General features: G+C 39.8%; 1 protein-coding gene across 4 annotated transcripts in view; it reads left to right on the forward strand.

Annotated features, from left to right (window-relative positions):
* The first annotated feature begins 9,411 nt into the window (after nucleotides 1–9,411).
* The window catches only part of sfswap (splicing factor SWAP), a 95,917-nt gene continuing 88,509 nt past the window's right edge, over nucleotides 9,412–16,819 (forward strand). For all 4 annotated transcript variants that reach the window (XM_081719034.1, XM_081719033.1, XM_035527152.2 and 1 more), the window contains exons 1-4: nucleotides 9,412–9,772; nucleotides 11,384–11,547; nucleotides 12,030–12,161; nucleotides 14,935–15,014. In XM_081719034.1, the coding sequence (XP_081575160.1) occupies nucleotides 9,579–9,772; nucleotides 11,384–11,547; nucleotides 12,030–12,161; nucleotides 14,935–15,014 (570 nt within the window). In that variant the 5' untranslated portion in view covers nucleotides 9,412–9,578. The remainder of the gene's footprint in view (nucleotides 9,773–11,383; nucleotides 11,548–12,029; nucleotides 12,162–14,934; nucleotides 15,015–16,819) is intronic.

Consider the following 16,819-nt stretch of genomic DNA (forward strand, 5'->3'; position numbering starts at 1 on the left):
TTATATGCACAGAGACAAATTAGGACTGATACTGGTACTGGTTTTGACCACTGCCTGTTCTCTTCTTATGAGTCTGGATTGCCCTTATCTCGGTAAAGTTTTACATCAGTTTTAATCCATGAGCAACTGTGTATTTCTGTCTTGCTACAGAGGTGACACAGATTAACACTCAGGAGGCACTGATCTCTGGTAGGTTCCTGGATTACAGTATTCTGGTGGAGATCTTTCCCCCTGACTAGTTAGGGTATTGTGGAGATAATGATTACAAAAACATGCACTGTGAACATTTCCGTTTTATATAGTGTCCACTACGGTGGACACGTTTGCATCTTCCTCCATGTCATCAGTGGTAGTCGGTTCAGTGTAATCCTCTCTGCAGGGTTTCTCTGCCACAGCCCAGCTTTTATTGTCATTAACACTTACATTTACAGATTTAGGATAGAAGGATGCAGATGTCTCTGCAAAGCAGGAGAAATGTGAGAACTCATGGTTAGGACCTCATGAATAGAACATAAATAACCTTCCCAAAGTACTGCTAATTAGAACATTTTATCAATTATGAAAGAGACAATGAATTGTCATGATTTGAAACGCGTTATTTTTCAATGACAAAACCAGACAGAAAGGAAAGAAAAAGCTCGAGCACAGTTTGAATCACAGCAGTGCAGCATTCATTCTGTCTGCCATGATCTGATTTCACAGACTGCTCTTATCTGACCCAGACCTGGTTCTGCACAGGCTGTGGCATAACATGCACTCGTATATAACTAATGGCTTTATCTTTTGGTTTTTAGTCTCATTCCTCACAATGCCCATGTCTCTAAAACATTCTCTGCAGCATCTCTAAGTATAAGACACATTCATATAGGCCACTAATAAACCAGCAAATATTTATAACTAACATTAATACTGTAGTTGTTTGTAGTAAAAAGAATTACCTATTAGTACAGCACAAAGTTTAAAATAATACTCAGAGCAAATGATTGAATGGAGGTTGGGTTGTTCTGCAGTTAAAATGAACACTTTAAGTCAAGACTGGATCCTCCAATTTGTACTTGATCAAGGCAATTATTCATATGTTCCATCTGGAGATAAAAAAAAAGAGAAAGTTTTGCCTTTTGTGAAACATAAAACTTAATATTAAAAATTATTTATTTAAATGCATTCTCTTTTCTTCAGTCAAGCCTGGACTAGATTGTTAATTTGCCAGGTCCTCAGGAAGGGTGTGTGGCTGTTGGCTTTGAGACACTCATCAGGAATGCTCCCAAACTCCCACCGTGCCAGACATCCTTTTCCACATTGCTGTCTGAGCAACGCAGAAGCAGGGGGCACTTGGGTGATCAGAGGATGACTCACATAATGCTCAGCAAAAGACACTTATTGAGTGCTCTTGTATTACTGAATCTTTCTGAATCCTTTTGCGGTCAATGAGAATTTAAGCTTGAGTTGTAAGAAGCTTGAATTCAAATAAGCAGGTGATAAGCAGCTCTTAAATGCATGTCACCATATATTATTCGTTTATTGATTCATTTGCTTCTTCACTTATGACTGGAGACGTTCTATAGCATTTTTGAAATACTTAAAATGAGATTACTGATTTCCTGTCTCCACAGACACATCTAAATATTAAAATGCCATTGTGAGTAATTTTACTTACAGTGTTACTCTCAGCAGCAACAACTGAAGTGTATTGAGTTTTTACATATCATGAATGTCCCTGTAATAACAGACAAAGTATTTGAGAGTTCTCAAATAATAGGTCACATATCAGTGGTGCTAAAAGAAGAGCCTCTGGACCGGAAGTTACCAATAAGATAATAGATAGTTCTATGGCCAGAGGTGTCATATCCTGACATATACATCTACCTTATTGAATCACCAGGTAATATTTTTCTGACATCTGTCATTCTTTCTATCCTAAGGCAATTTATTTAGCTGTTTTGGTTGTTTGTCCAATGTAATGTTATTGTAAACGAATTAGCTACATTGCTAACATTGTAATTATACATAGGATAAGATGTCAAATATCCTGTGCCAAACCATTAGAGATTCATACATGGCCCAGCCCACTCACTTCATACCAGGAACCACATCATCACAAACTCTTCACAGGGGTCATCATCTAGGCACCTCCCTTTATCAGTGTTTTGTTGAATTAAGCCCACAACACCTGCAGAAGACTCAACAGGGAGGTCAATCAATCAAACTTTATCTCTATAGTGCTTTTTACAACATGCATTATCACAAAACACCTTACATCTGGGTCCAAGCCCCCAGAGAGCAAGCCAGTGACAACAGTGGTGAGAAAAAAAACCCTAAGGATGTGAGGAAGAAACCTCAAGAGGAACCAAAACTCAAAAGATGGAACCCATTCTCCTCTGGTCAACACCAGACATCATAATGATGTGAACAATATGGAAGATAACCCACTGCGTTAATTACTAGCATAATCACCTCCTAACCCATAAAATCCATATTGGCCTGCCCAGCAACTGAGGCTGAGCCAGTTCTAGATCGATTTTACCTGCCACATCACCATGCATTCCCCAACACAGCAGATCCATACTGGCCTCCCTGGCCATACCTGACCCCATTGGCTCAGTGCCACCAGTTACATTTGGATCCACCATTCTATATATGACAGTGACATGACATAACAATCCACTCATCTGCCCCATGTTGGAGAGACACCGAACACCTCAGCCATTCTTTCTTTAGAATGTATTTCCCAAGCTAGCCTGTGCTCTCTTCATCCATAGCCACTGACCAACCCTTTCAGCTACTTCATATAATTCCTTCACAGCTACCTGTTGCTTATGACTTCTAAAACCAAATTCCACAAGCAAGGATGTGGTAGACCTAGCTACATATCCTCTAGCACCATCTCTGCTGGCCTTATATACATCTTATATATGCCTAAATGCTAAATACGCCACGCTTAAACAGGAGTTTAGCAAGCTAATCAGCTAACTAGCACAGACACAGACCTGATCCCTTATTTTACTGTTTCAACCAGTCTGCAGACAGCCTGAAGCCACAGACATCTTCATTTCCTGCCCTTTGCTTTTTTTATGGAAGTAAAGAAAATCTTAAACTGGGCTTTTAAGAATTGTTTTATTGTTTAATGTACACAAACAAATGGGAAGCAGCAACGTTTAGGCATGGTGCTATCGTTTTTGGAATTTGAAGCTGGTATTTTACTGCATTACAGCATCATTTTCTCCTTCATCGATCCCCAATTTTAGCCATGGCCATGGTCATCGTGCCCATCTCATTAGGCATTACATTACAGCAGCACTGTATGAAATACCAACTGGCTGTTGGGTAGTAAATGCCAGGCAGTGATTTATACTCTACTGTTGATGCATGACATTTATACAGTTGATACATTTCACACACCTGCAAGTTTACCTATTTCTTGAAGCTGATTAGGAAAGGGGAGCATAATGAATGTGGGTTTGAACTTTAAAATTCCAGCATGCTTATACATAAGCTCCTTTTGCCACAAGCCAAAATGCTTTCACTGTGATATTCTGGGGTTTATTACTTCCACTGTGTATTCCTGTTGTATTTTCTGTAATGTATTATTAAAAATTAAATTTCAGAGCCCAATGGGAATACTTTCATTTACTATATGTCACTCTGGCCCAAATAAATAATCTGTATCAATAGCATGAGCATTGTGGGACCCTTTAATACACAGGTCACATTAGATGCTGGAAAGCTTGGTAAACCAACAAAAATATCAGTTTCTTCTTTTTTCTTCTTTGTTTTGTTATATTTTCAGTATGTCACTAAGCATTTAAATATGGACTTATTAAAAATATTTTTTTACTATTGGCTTTTCCATTCTAGCCAGGGCTTTAGCCTGCTAGTTTTTTTGACACTGGTCTATCAATTCTCATATGAGGACCTTATAAATCTTATAAGAGGAGGAGATGAAGCATTTTCCAGACATTGTCTAGTCTTTTACTTGGACTGAGTTGCATATGCAGTGTTGACTTTCTAAAATGTCCATTAGTAGTCTAGAACTAGGCCAAATCTGTATTCATAAAATCTTATGGGCCTTAAGGCTGTATGATCATCAGTTAAAGTTGGAGTTAAAGTGCTTATCATTTGCAGACTATTCTCGTTCACCATGCACTCTCTCAATTCTGCCCCCACCCCCCATTTGTGAAGTTAATTAGTAGCATAGCCAATGTGTGCTGTGGGCTAATTTATGGCAACTGATATGGTTGTTTAGCTAAATCACTAAAATGAACCAACAGTCTCTGTGCAGATTATTAACTTGCACCATCCCTTTAAAATAACCAGAACAAAGCCATTTAGACAGGGTCAGAATACTGGTGGTCCACACAGAAATACACAGCCAAAGCTCAGAAAGACCTGTGGGCTGGAACTGTTCTGTAACTGAATCATATCTTCTCCTTGTCACTTGTAACTTTAGACCTTGAGCTATTGGCCTTGAGTTCAACGCATTTTATGTGATGCTTAGATATTCTGCATCCTCTAGTGAGTGCCTAACTATGGTTGCTATGGAATTCACATGGTTTCGGAGTTTCTCATTTTTCCCTATGAATAAGACTAGCTATTAGCATGATGGAAATTGTATGCTTAAATTAGAGCCACAAACACAACTACCAGTACATGATTTTGCAGGAAACTAAAGATTTCTCCTTATTTCCAGGGAATACAACTACCATTTTGATCCAGTGATAATGCAGTATTTTCATTTTCCAGGTTGCCACGGACAGGTTCCTCCTCACAGGTCTGTTTAACTCCTCGAGAGAAAGGCTATATCTCAACCATCAGGGTGGCCTGTTTACAATGTTTACTGCCAACATTTGGGTCTCACTATGCTCCTTTATTTCCATCTTCCTCCCTCAGTTTGCTTTTCTCTGGTAATCAATTGCATGTCTTACCATTATATAATTCCCCAGACTACTTGCTGCTCTGCAAAAGATGAGGGTTATTTTCTGTTTCTTTCTCTTGATTATGGACACTTTACTTCTATCAGGGGGCTAGGAGCTGAAGGTCTTTTTAATGAACCCTTCATTAGGCAGAAAAAAATGTGGGATTGGGGGAAGAATTTGTGTGATGTTAGAGATACAGTGTGAATTTCACAGGAAATTACACAGGGAACAATGAACTAAGGAGAGGAAGCCAAAATTGGTGAAATTAAGTACAACTGTATTTTTTTAAGGTTCTAATAAGGCTGTAATTAACCCCATCTCAGACACTTTTTGGGCATTTTGTCAAAGGCAACATCACATATTTTTTGTTCTCATTTATGTAAAATTATCTTCACTGTCAGAAATCACAAGTATTTGACATTACACAACTTTTTTGACACAAGTATGTGATCATTTCAGCATACAGTTTTTCATGATGTTTGTTCCATTTCTTTTCAGTTACATTAGCCTGGTAGTTTCAGTGCAAAATTAACCAGCAAAATTCGAATACCGTATGTATTGGTTGATCGACTATTTTTGAACCAGCTGGAAAGTTTTGCGACGTGTTTGCACCAAACTATTCCTTTAAGCCCTGTTTTTTTTTTTTTCAGTAAAAATAAATTTTTACTGTATAATTGTGAATACTTTACTGTATAATTGTAAATACTTCACACTTTTAAATGACAGATACTTTCACAGCACATTCCTTTACCTTATTCCTGTCTTACACTGGCAGAAAACGACATCACTGTGTTGAATTAATACAACAAATTTTTGTTACTAAATTAACACAGCACAAGGGATTTATTCAATATCATAACTCCTGAGTGACCACTGAGGAGAGCCAAAGGACTCAGTATACAACCCCTCAGCCATGGTTGGAGGGCGAAGCCGGATGGTTATTTATCATCCATATCCTTACCGCTGTCTCCTCAAATGAGATACTATCAGAGATGGCTTAATCCAGCGTCCACTTGCACTGCTTAAGGCCTTCAGGAGGGAAAAGCAGTGTCGCCTGTCAGGACTCATTGTTCCAGTAGAGGAGAGAAGGTGAGACCACATTTATGAGATGGAAAAAGAGAGATAGCAAGTGTTGGGGAAAATGAGAAAGGAGTAAAGGGTAAAGGGTGCAGAGAAAAGAGTGAAGAGATAAATTTAGGGTGTAAAAGTAAAGGGCAAGATGAAAGAAAAAAGATGAGTGAAAGATAGATTTAGGATGAGAGCACATAGTAAATAAGTTAGGGCCTGAGGGAGAGCTTTACTGACAAGAGATGGCCCAGAGGCCTATTGCGGGCTTCACTCGGACCAGGAGCTCTCTGCATGGTTTAATCCACTCCAGACACTGCTTTGTACACACACCAAAGTGTGTATCACAGTCTGGTTCTACGTTCAGTGCCAGGAGGGTGGGATCTATAAGATCGCCTTTAACGCTTCATGCCATTATCTTTCTGATTTCACTTAAATATGTTCAATAAATCATGTTTTCTGACTTCACTACCTTATATTCTTATATAGGAAATAATAATGGTTAAAGTAATATGCTTGTATAATCAAAAAGAGCTTTGCTGACAGGGTTATAAGAAGTATGTGAATCAAATTTCCTGTACGGTAACAACTAAAAGGCCATTTGTTGGCATTTCCTGTCGTTTCCTCTGCAATGGCTCGGTTTTACCTTTGAGCCCCACCATCATGCATGATTCTAATTGCAGGAAAAATAACTGTGCTGATATGGCAAGGCACATATTCTTATGAAAGATTACTGTAGCAAATGACCACCGTGCAGTCTGAATAAATTAATATTTATATTGCTGAAATGCTTACAATTGTGAATTTACTTCATGACTACACATACATATACACACCAACCTAAGAGGAAAAAGGAAAAAAGTGTGATTCCTCTTTCTTGAAAACTAATCAATGTGCGTATGCCGACTATGTAACTAATCAATGTGCGTATGCCGACTATGTAACTAATCAATGTGCGTATGCCGACTATGTGACTAATCAATGTGCGTATGCCGACTATGTGACTAATCAGTGTGCGTATGCCGACTATGTGACTAATCAGTGTGCGTATGCCGACTATGTGACTAATCAGTGTGCGTATGCCGACTATGTAACTAATCAATGTGCGTATGCCGACTATGTGACTAATCAATGTGCGTATGCCGACTATGTAACTAATCAATGTGCGTATGCCGACTATGTGACTAATCAATGTGCGTATGCCGACTATGTAACTAATCAATGTGCGTATGCCGACTATGTGACTAATCAATGTGGGTATGCCGACTATGTAACTAATCAATGTGCGTATGCCGACTATGTAACTAATCAGTGTGCGTATGCCGACTATGTAACTAATCAATGTGCGTATGCCGACTATGTAACTAATCAGTGTGCGTATGCCGACTATGTGACTAATCAGTGTGCGTATGCCGACTATGTAACTAATCAGTGTGCGTATGCCGACTATGTGACTAATCAGTGTGCGTATGCCGACTATGTGACTAATCAGTGTGCGTATGCCGACTATGTGACTAATCAGTGTGCGTATGCCGACTATGTAACTAATCAATGTGGGTATGCCGACTATGTGACTAATCAGTGTGCGTATGCCGACTATGTGACTAATCAGTGTGCGTATGCCGACTATGTGACTAATCAGTGTGCGTATGCCGACTATGTGACTAATCAATGTGCGTATGCCGACTATGTAACTAATCAATGTGGGTATGCCGACTATGTGACTAATCAATGTGCGTATGCCGACTATGTGACTAATCAGTGTGCGTATGCCGACTATGTGACTAATCAGTGTGCGTATGCCGACTATGTGACTAATCAGTGTGCGTATGCCGACTATGTGACTAATCAGTGTGCGTATGCCGACTATGTGACTAATCAGTATGCGTATGCCGACTATGTGACTAATCAGTGTGCGTATGCCGACTATGTGACTAATCAGTGTGCGTATGCCGACTATGTGACTAATCAGTGTGCGTATGCCGACTATGTGACTAATCAATGTGCGTATGCCGACTATGTGACTAATCAATGTGCGTATGCCGACTATGTGACTAATCAATGTGCGTATGCCGACTATGTAACTAAACAATGCGCGTATGCCGACTATGTAACTAATCAATGCGTGTATGCCGACTATGTAACTAATCAATGTGTGTATGCCAACTATGTAATCAACAAATGACTTGTATCTCTTATTCCTACTCTTCAAATTACAAATTATCCTTGTTTGATTTAAAAGGGTGGATCCATTGCTTATATAAAGTTTTCCAAGTAAGGCAGCTGGTTTATAATTAGCTATTCCTAGTATGTCTATTCCTTTTTTTTTATGATAGGCAGATCCTGATCTTACCAGTGCTCAATATAAAACATATGAAACAAATATTAGAGAGTTTAATGAAAAGTAAGATAAATACTGGTAGTAATAATAAAATAATAAATAATTATTATTATAAATAAAACATCTTAAAGTGATAAAGGCAGCCTAAAATAGTAATAATATTTTATATTTTTTTTGTAAATACACTCTTGCAAAGTTGTGCCTGATTTAACATATTTAGGCTGTTGGCAAAATGTAGGTGTGTGGTGGTGCTTAATCTACTTGCTCCTTCTTTTCTATTTTTTTAAATTTTTATTATTATTCAAAATGTTCTTGGCTACCTTAAGGTTTTTTTGAATTACTTGTACATAACCTTAAACAATTGGTATTTTGGAAAACAGCATAGATTTCCCTCTGGTAGGATATATGGGCCAGATTATGGCATCCTGAGTGAAGTGGGCCTACTGCAGAACTCTGGCGCATGCACTGGTTAGTCAGTCAGGCACTTAATCATCTACATCTTGACAGGGATACAGTGCCTGTTTTAGGTGTTTATGAAGGGCCTGTGAATTACCCGATGGGTTGGATTGGTTGTGTTTGAAATGTAGTGTAAATCTGCCCATATGAACATTTGCACACTGAGGGAATTATGAGCGTTTGAAAACGTGTTAGATCAGCCGCGGAGGTTTTCACGAGTCTACTGAGCTAGGTTACTTAATTATGTTGACGCTAAATTCTTCGTACAACCACCGTTATTTTTTATTAGAGGACTTTGGTGTAATCTACACGAAATGTAAATCAGGATAGATACGTTAACATCCACGTATGTGTGGCAACCCATCGATCATCAGATGATTTACCCCGGAAAGGCTCTCTGGTATCACCAAATATATATCTATACTTTGTCATGAACACTTTCGTCATGACTGAGTGCAAATTTCCAATTCTTGCAACAATGCATGCAAAAGAACAATTAGTGACGATAATCAATTTCTGCACATAAGCACACTCATATCTTTTTTTTGTATATAGATTGCTATTTTAGGGAGTTATTACATAAAACCACTCGCTGTAAGTAATGAATCTGCGAGGCACATTCCAAACCTTGATATACTCAAGCCGACATGATGATTACAAGTGTTTTGAAAATTGCATGAATGCTACTTAGCTATCTACCTTGCCATCGTTTATAGCTGTTTAATAAGAACAAAATTCTAGATTTGGCTTAGTATATCTAAGAACCAGCACCGACAGACTTTTTGCCTTCAGTCTAATTTGGAATGTATCGAAGAGGGGCGAGTAAAAAGGACAACAGCAAAGCGGTGAAGGAGGAGAGTGATAGCAGTAAATACGCCGAGCTCCTGGTTTTCGGCTATGCCTGCAAGCTGTTTCGGGACGATGAGAGGGCTCTCTACCACGAGCAGGGCAAACACCTTATCCCATGGATGGGGGACAAGAACATCATGATTGATAGGTCGGTTGAACAAACCTAAAGGGAATCATTACTTAACCAACTTTAAATGTCTTCCGGAGACTCTTGGATTTTGTTTTGCAGCTGGCGGCGCTGGTCGTATGATGTGTGACAGAATAAAGAATAAAAACTGACCCTGGCAAACGAGTTTTGAGATAAAGTGGCTTGGCTTTTGTTTTATAAATGGAAGATGCGTTGTTCTAAAAAGCAACTACATTAAAATGTTTTGTGTCTTAAAGAACATCATGATGCAGAGATGCAAAGTCCTTACTCCAAAGGTCGGGCTTATTTCACCTAAGTCATTTAGCTAGTTAGCTACCTAGCTAGCTGGCTTGCCACTAATAGAATACTGTAATAAATGGTTTCACAACATATGAACCACAGGTTTCTGTACATATAAATATAATTCGTGTCAACAAGTTTTAAGTACCTGTGTCCTAAAACCCTTTCCAGAAGAGGGAGGCCTGTGCATCTTGACACATGGAATTTGCTTTGGTGGTGCCCCACAGAACTCCGGACCTAAGACATGCTTTTGAATGACACAGTTCATCATTGCTGGTGTCTTTAAAAGCAAACCACAGCAAATTCTTTGTTATAAATGCAACTATGTACCAGTCTGTGAATTAAGGTGGTTCTCACAATATGATTTTTTAAAGGTTTTCCAAAAGATCTCTGTTTGCTCTCTTGCTCAGTAATCTAACATGATTCTTTTACAGGCTTTGGATCTTTGCCAAGTGGCTTTTCCTAACTAGGCCTCTGTGCACTTTTTTTTGGTTTGTTTTTCTCTTTTTCAGTTCATCATCAAGTCTTGTTGACAAATTGTAAATAAACACTGACAGTTACTAAAATGTCATAAGGGACATGCAATGCTCTGTTCTTGATGGTTGCAGTGAGCCACCTTAATATGCATGGATCTGTTTCCTGTTTCCAATGTGTATGTGTGTGTCTCTCTATCACGTAACCCGGACCTTATTTTCTCAGCAATTAAGGCTAAGGGGTCCTGCCAGGCCCCGATTGCCAACTCAGCGCCCACTTCTCTCTTTCGCCGAAGAAACTGGAACTGAGAAGTGGAATAGAGGAGCGAGCGCAGGAAAAAATCGTCCATATGGGTTCTTGCGGATAGGTATTTATGTGCTCGGGCTTGTGTGGATGTACCATTTTACAGTAAAAGTAGGAATGATGAAGTGAGTGGGCTCAAAGTCTCAGTTGTCTGACATGGGTACAGCCTGTTTTTTTGAACCATGTAAGGTAAGAGGAAAGTTGTTCTTTTGTTTCTGTTTGTTGTTTTTTTTCTTCCCCTGACTCAGGGCTGTTGCAACCTTTTAAAGGCTTAGTGAAGAATGTTACGGATGTAGGTAGTAACTTTATAGAAAGAAAAAATGAGCATCTCTTGCGCTATACCTTCGGAGTGTGGCGATAGAGCTGTCTGTTTCTTTTGCCTTCCTGTGCAGTTCACACACTCCAACTCAAAAAGAAACTTGTAAGAGAAATAGATTTGTTACAAAAAGGAAAAAAAAAAAAAGATTCTTTATCTTCAGGGTTCCCCAGTGCGGTGAGTATTCTTTCTGTGTCCCGCAGTTGTTTTCCTGACTAATCCACTTATTCATTTTGCAGGTATGATGGCCGTGGTCATTTACATGACCTTTCGGAGTATGATGCAGGCTCATGGAACCAGAGCTACCAGCTGTCTGAGGAGGAGGCCAGGATAGAGGCTCTGTGTGATGAGGAGAGATACCTGGCCCTACACACTGACCTCCTGGAGGAGGAGGCCCGGCAAGGTACAGAGTCCAAATGCAGCTACCTCACATTTCTTGAAGGAAATTGCAAATAATTGGCTGGTAAACACTCAGTCTAGGGTGAACTGAATCAGTAATAAAATGAAAAGATTTATTCAGTTTTAATATCTTTTTCTCGCTGATATAAGACTTTCTAAAACTGCTACAAGTTTAAATGCTTGACATTAGGAGGAGTGACTTGAAAGTTTATGATGACCCAAGATGATGATGGTGTTCTCTGTTTGAGGAAAAAAAAACAAAAAACGTTTAAATGCTTCTTTACTTCTTTTTGCTGTTTTAATGCCTGTCTGACTATATGAGGTACATGATAACAGACTTTTGTCGTCAAATATGGGGAACATTGTTTAACATTAGATAAAGAATTCTGCAACACTCATTATCGTTAGCAAAGTTATTTCACTTCATATTTCAGGCTCACTCGTGACTGGTCTTTTTTTTTTTTTTTTTAACACTTTGATATGCAGAAGAGGAGTACAAAAGGCTGAGCGAGGCTTTGGCTGAAGAAGGCTCCTACAACGCTGTGGCTTTCCGCTACAGTGCTGACTACTACGACCCCTCACAGCCCACTGAGGAAGAGGATGGTAGCAAAGACAATGGTGAGCAGAAGCAAGAGTGCACATATTTCATCATATCTTTAGGACAAGTGGAAATGGATGTGTAGTAAGGAACCCTCTAGGTATTGCTTAAACACTGGAGAAAGCCTTTGAAACCACATGTGCATTTGCCACCTGTGCTCAGTTGATTCAGGAAGTTACCATCAATTTGGCTCCCTTAGAGTGAAATAAAGTGCGATTTTTCTTAGAAAAGCTACTGTGATGTTTTCAGTGGCAAATGTGAAACAGACTCACCATGTGCAAAGGCTGTCAATCAACAGTTAAAAGTTCAGGTTTTTGTAGGGTTTTTTGTAACTATTTAATTACCCTGACCCATGTACCTACAGCAAATGACAGAAATGGGTGTGGGCAAAGTTTTCATGGCAGTAAAAACCCATCGAACTCCATGTTATTATTAACATATTTTCGAAAGAGCAAGTTTTACTGCACAGCCCAGTAAGTTACGAGAATAATTTTGTTGCTGTTGTGTGGTGGGTAAGAGCACTGCCTCTTCCATGGTGGACTGGCATTCAGACCCTACCTGGGCAAGTGCCCTGTACTATACCAATAAGAGTCCTTGGGCAAGACTCATAACACTACATTCACCTGCCTCTCTAACACGCTTGAAGTTGTAAATCTTTCTGGGTAAGAGTGTCTGCCAAATGCTTAAATTGTAGATTACACATAATCAACTTTATAAAGCTTCTTAATGTTGAAACAGCCTGCTTTGTCAGAGGTACAGCTAACCTCATCTAGTAAATATGCACAGCAGATTGGATACTTTACAGAGAATTGGTGTTCGCAGTATATAAAATTATAGCTGACTCATCACTTGGTGAATAATTTATGCATTTACATGATGCAACATTATCTGAAAAACTGAGCTTCATGTGACGCCAAACCAATCAGTGATTCATTACAATTGTTTAGCTATTCTAATGATGGTGAAAGTTATATTGTTAATAACAGAAATGCAGCATAGAAAATACTACCTGTTACCCATGGAGGGAGAATGGGGGGGGGGGGAGAGGTAGATGTAAACAGAGGGGGAAAAGCGCAAGCCCGAGGTAGATTTCTCCAAACTTCACTCCCAAATCCACCAGCTCTGCCCCAACTCCACTCCCAGCTCCACTCCAACTCTCCCCCTAAAATGCTCTACCCTCCAAGCACAGACTTCCTTCAGTTTTATCTTGACCAAGAACAGAGTTTGCCACCACTGACCAATCAAAAGTAACCACATACTAGTATGTATGTAGTACAACATTCGAGGGCGTTCACACCTGGTATGACATTGATTTACAGTCCTGAATAACAACTGACCATTTTAGCTGCGGTAGCACAAGAGTGACCATTGTGATATGACCATTCTGATCTCTGAGACTGCACATGTGCAGAACAGTGGGTGTAGATGAGAACAAGACTTCATAGACCAGGTTTGACCTACATCTGCTGACTGAATAAGTATAGAAGCCTGGGTATTTTGCCTCCCTGCGCTCACTCTTTAACCAGTCCATCCGTCAAGCAGAGATTCTGCACGCATTCATCGGAATTAGAGTCAGAGACAAATAGAAAACATTGCACATATTCATGATTATTCATAAGCACCTGTCCTCATTGGTTCTCATTCCGGTTTTACCACATGCCTGCAATATGGCTTTCCCGCATCTTACAAGCAGTGTCTCCATTTCAGGCCCTAGATTTACATTTTTGATGCATGGAATAGGGTAAACCCAGAAGCTGTGTCTTTGTAGTTTATTTTTATGGTGGCAATTACTTTCTGTACAGGCCTGTTCATCTCCAAATGGCTCCGTATCATCAGCCCTAGCAGTCCTTACCTTTCCAAGGATGACTGTAGGCGGAATTCTTTGGTTTATCTCAAAGGCCAACCAGGCTACCTTGCTGCAGTTGTAAATAATTGATAAAAGTGCTAGCAGGTGTGAGTCTTGGCCCACACATGTATCTCGGAGCAGATGGCTATGGCTCTGTTGGGTCATCTAATGTCACCTTTGTTCCTGCAGCGTTCTCAGTATTAGCACACTTTATTTTGGTCTCTCATGTGGGGTTGGCAAGAGAGGCGAGTTGGCTTGATAAGCAGCAGAACCAAGCAAGGTGCAGGTAGTGCAAAGCTTTGGGAATGCAGTCCAGGACATACCTCAGGCACTTGTAATTCTCTGATTTAATCAGCACAAACAGCTCCATTAGTCCTTAACAAGCTACTGAAGGATTAGAGGCACTAGGTGAAAAACGAACAGGTTTAGAACTAATGTGCCAGCCATGTGCCTTCGTCTACAGCTCCCCCACAGCGCATGGCGCATAAAATGTTCATGTAATTTCCAGCGGACGTGTCCGTGTGTTATTTCAGGCAGAGGAGCGGGGATGGGGAGGACTACAATAAGCAAAGCAGATGTGACCTGCATCCCTTCAAAAAGGTTTGAGGAACTAAGAAAGGAATAGAGACAGAGACAGAGAGTAAAGAGCCTCAGGTCATGCAGCCCAAGTAAAGTCTGTCAGTTTAGAGTGGTGTCTCGGCAAACTTGGGGTTATTTTTGTGCACACGCTCACTCACTCTTTCTCTGCCTCTTTTTGTCTCACTTTGTGTATCTCTCTGTCTCTCTCTCTCTCTCTGTCTCTCTCTCTGTCTGTCTCTGTCTCTCTCTCTGTCTGTCTCTCTCTCTGTCTCTCTCTGTTTCTGTCTCTCTGTTGCTCGCTCGCACTCTCTCTCTCTCTCTCTCTCTCTCTCTCTCTCTCTCTCTCTCTCTCTCTCTCAACCCTTCAGACCCTGAGCCTCAGGAGGAAGATGGTGAGGAGCCGTTCGTGGCACCGCCTGGCTTGATTATCCCCCCTGATGTGGAACTGGTAAGGTTCACATATGAAAATTACAGAATTTGAATATTCCCCCCAATTGATCTTTCCAACATCTCTACTTTGAAAAAAAAAAAAATCAGTCTAAGAAGTAGTTATATTGTTTTCTCTGTTGTATTTTTAGAATTTATTTACTGTGCTTGGTGATTTACTTTGTGTTATGTTGTAAGTAAATCAGAAATCCATTTTAAAAGTAGGCCACTAGGGGTGGGATGAATACATATTATTATCAAATAATGTTAAAGGGTTGAAAAATATATTTTTAATGCATATTTGGCTATAACAACATTTTGTCTGACAGTTTTAATCTGGTTTGGTAGGACTATAGAATAAGCAGGACTGTTAGAGTTAGCAGTATATAAATGTAAAATAAATAAATTGGCATTTTGGTTTTTGGTCCGCAGGTTGGTAGTTAGGTGTCTAAATTTCTAACTCTAAAATTGCTTCTAAAGCCCAGACAGCATACATCTTGTTCTAACAGGTTTTTAGAATGTATTTTAATTTGGATGAGTTTTTGCCGGCACAATGTGTGAGTGTCAGGTGACTAACCTTGGCACACTGTAGCCATATCAAAATACATTAACTAAATAATAATACATAAAATTAATATAAAAACGCATTCACTAAGTAAATTCGGAATAGCTGAAGTTATAGGACACAAAGACGTTCATGAAGGTATGGCTAAACTTCTAAACTCTGTGAGGGGAGCAAATGCAGAGTCATATGTAATGTCTGGTCAATACCCCCCCACCTAAAAAAAAAAAAGAAAAAATATATATTATTAATTAATAAGTGACTATATATAACCTGCACCAAAGTTTTCCTTCCTGCTAACATTTGAATACTCCACAGGACTGTTTAATGGTTTCTTCTCTTACAGCACACTTCACTTGAGAACACCAGTTGGCAAAGCAAGCATTTATTACTATTTCCACCATGTTGTGTGGTAATTGCACAGCTATAGGTTTAAGTGTTTGCCAGTGATTTTACATTTTCTCTCACTAAAATAGTGCCCCGTTCATCTTTAGAAGGGCTAGTTCAGCAGTCCCAAGTTAACCTTTGATGTTCCAAAGCTTATCAAATAATTGTACTTGAAAATATAAAAGAGTTTTTAAAAATCTGAGATGAAATGGCTGTTCTAAGCAGATATGTTTATTAAAGGCCTGAAGGGCACAGTGTTTCTGTGCCCTTGGTTCAACTCTGTGTGAACGGGCTTAGCGTGGAGAGTGGTGGCATTCCAGTCCTGTCTGTCTTTCCCCTGCGGCCTGTCGGCACCTCTGCCCCTTTTTCAACCATTAACTGTCAAAACACAGCCAGGCTGCCTCCATCCCAGCGTACTCGGCACTGAGAAATTGGACTTGAACTCTAAAGTTCATCGACCGTATGCTTATGACCTTTGTGTGGGGATCACTAGTCCCATAACATGACTCAAATAAGTCCAGATGTCCTGATCACTCCCACTATATTCCAGGTCCATGGAAGCCCAATGGTCTTTGCTTCCAACTGTAGCTGCATTGTTTCCTATCAAGCTCCCATGTAATTGGACTTTGATAGACACAGCAGCGAAACCTTCCATCACTTGGCTTGAAACACCCAATTAGTTTTAAGGTGCTTTTGAATGTCTCTGCTGAAATATGAATCCTCATACGCTCTCTTTACCGTCTTTATATTGCCGTGGCTTCACTGCCTACATGCAAGAACTGCCAGGAATGGTTTCTGCATGAGCCCTCCAGGAAGAATCTGGCCTTTCTTTAATCTCGATAATAGGAAGGCCGTTTGTGCCGTCAAGAAGCATTCAG

This window comes from Electrophorus electricus, chromosome 8 (assembly GCF_041902795.1).
Source record: "Electrophorus electricus isolate QZ-2024a chromosome 8, ASM4190279v1, whole genome shotgun sequence".
In the NCBI taxonomy this organism is placed as follows: domain Eukaryota; kingdom Metazoa; phylum Chordata; class Actinopteri; order Gymnotiformes; family Gymnotidae; genus Electrophorus; species Electrophorus electricus.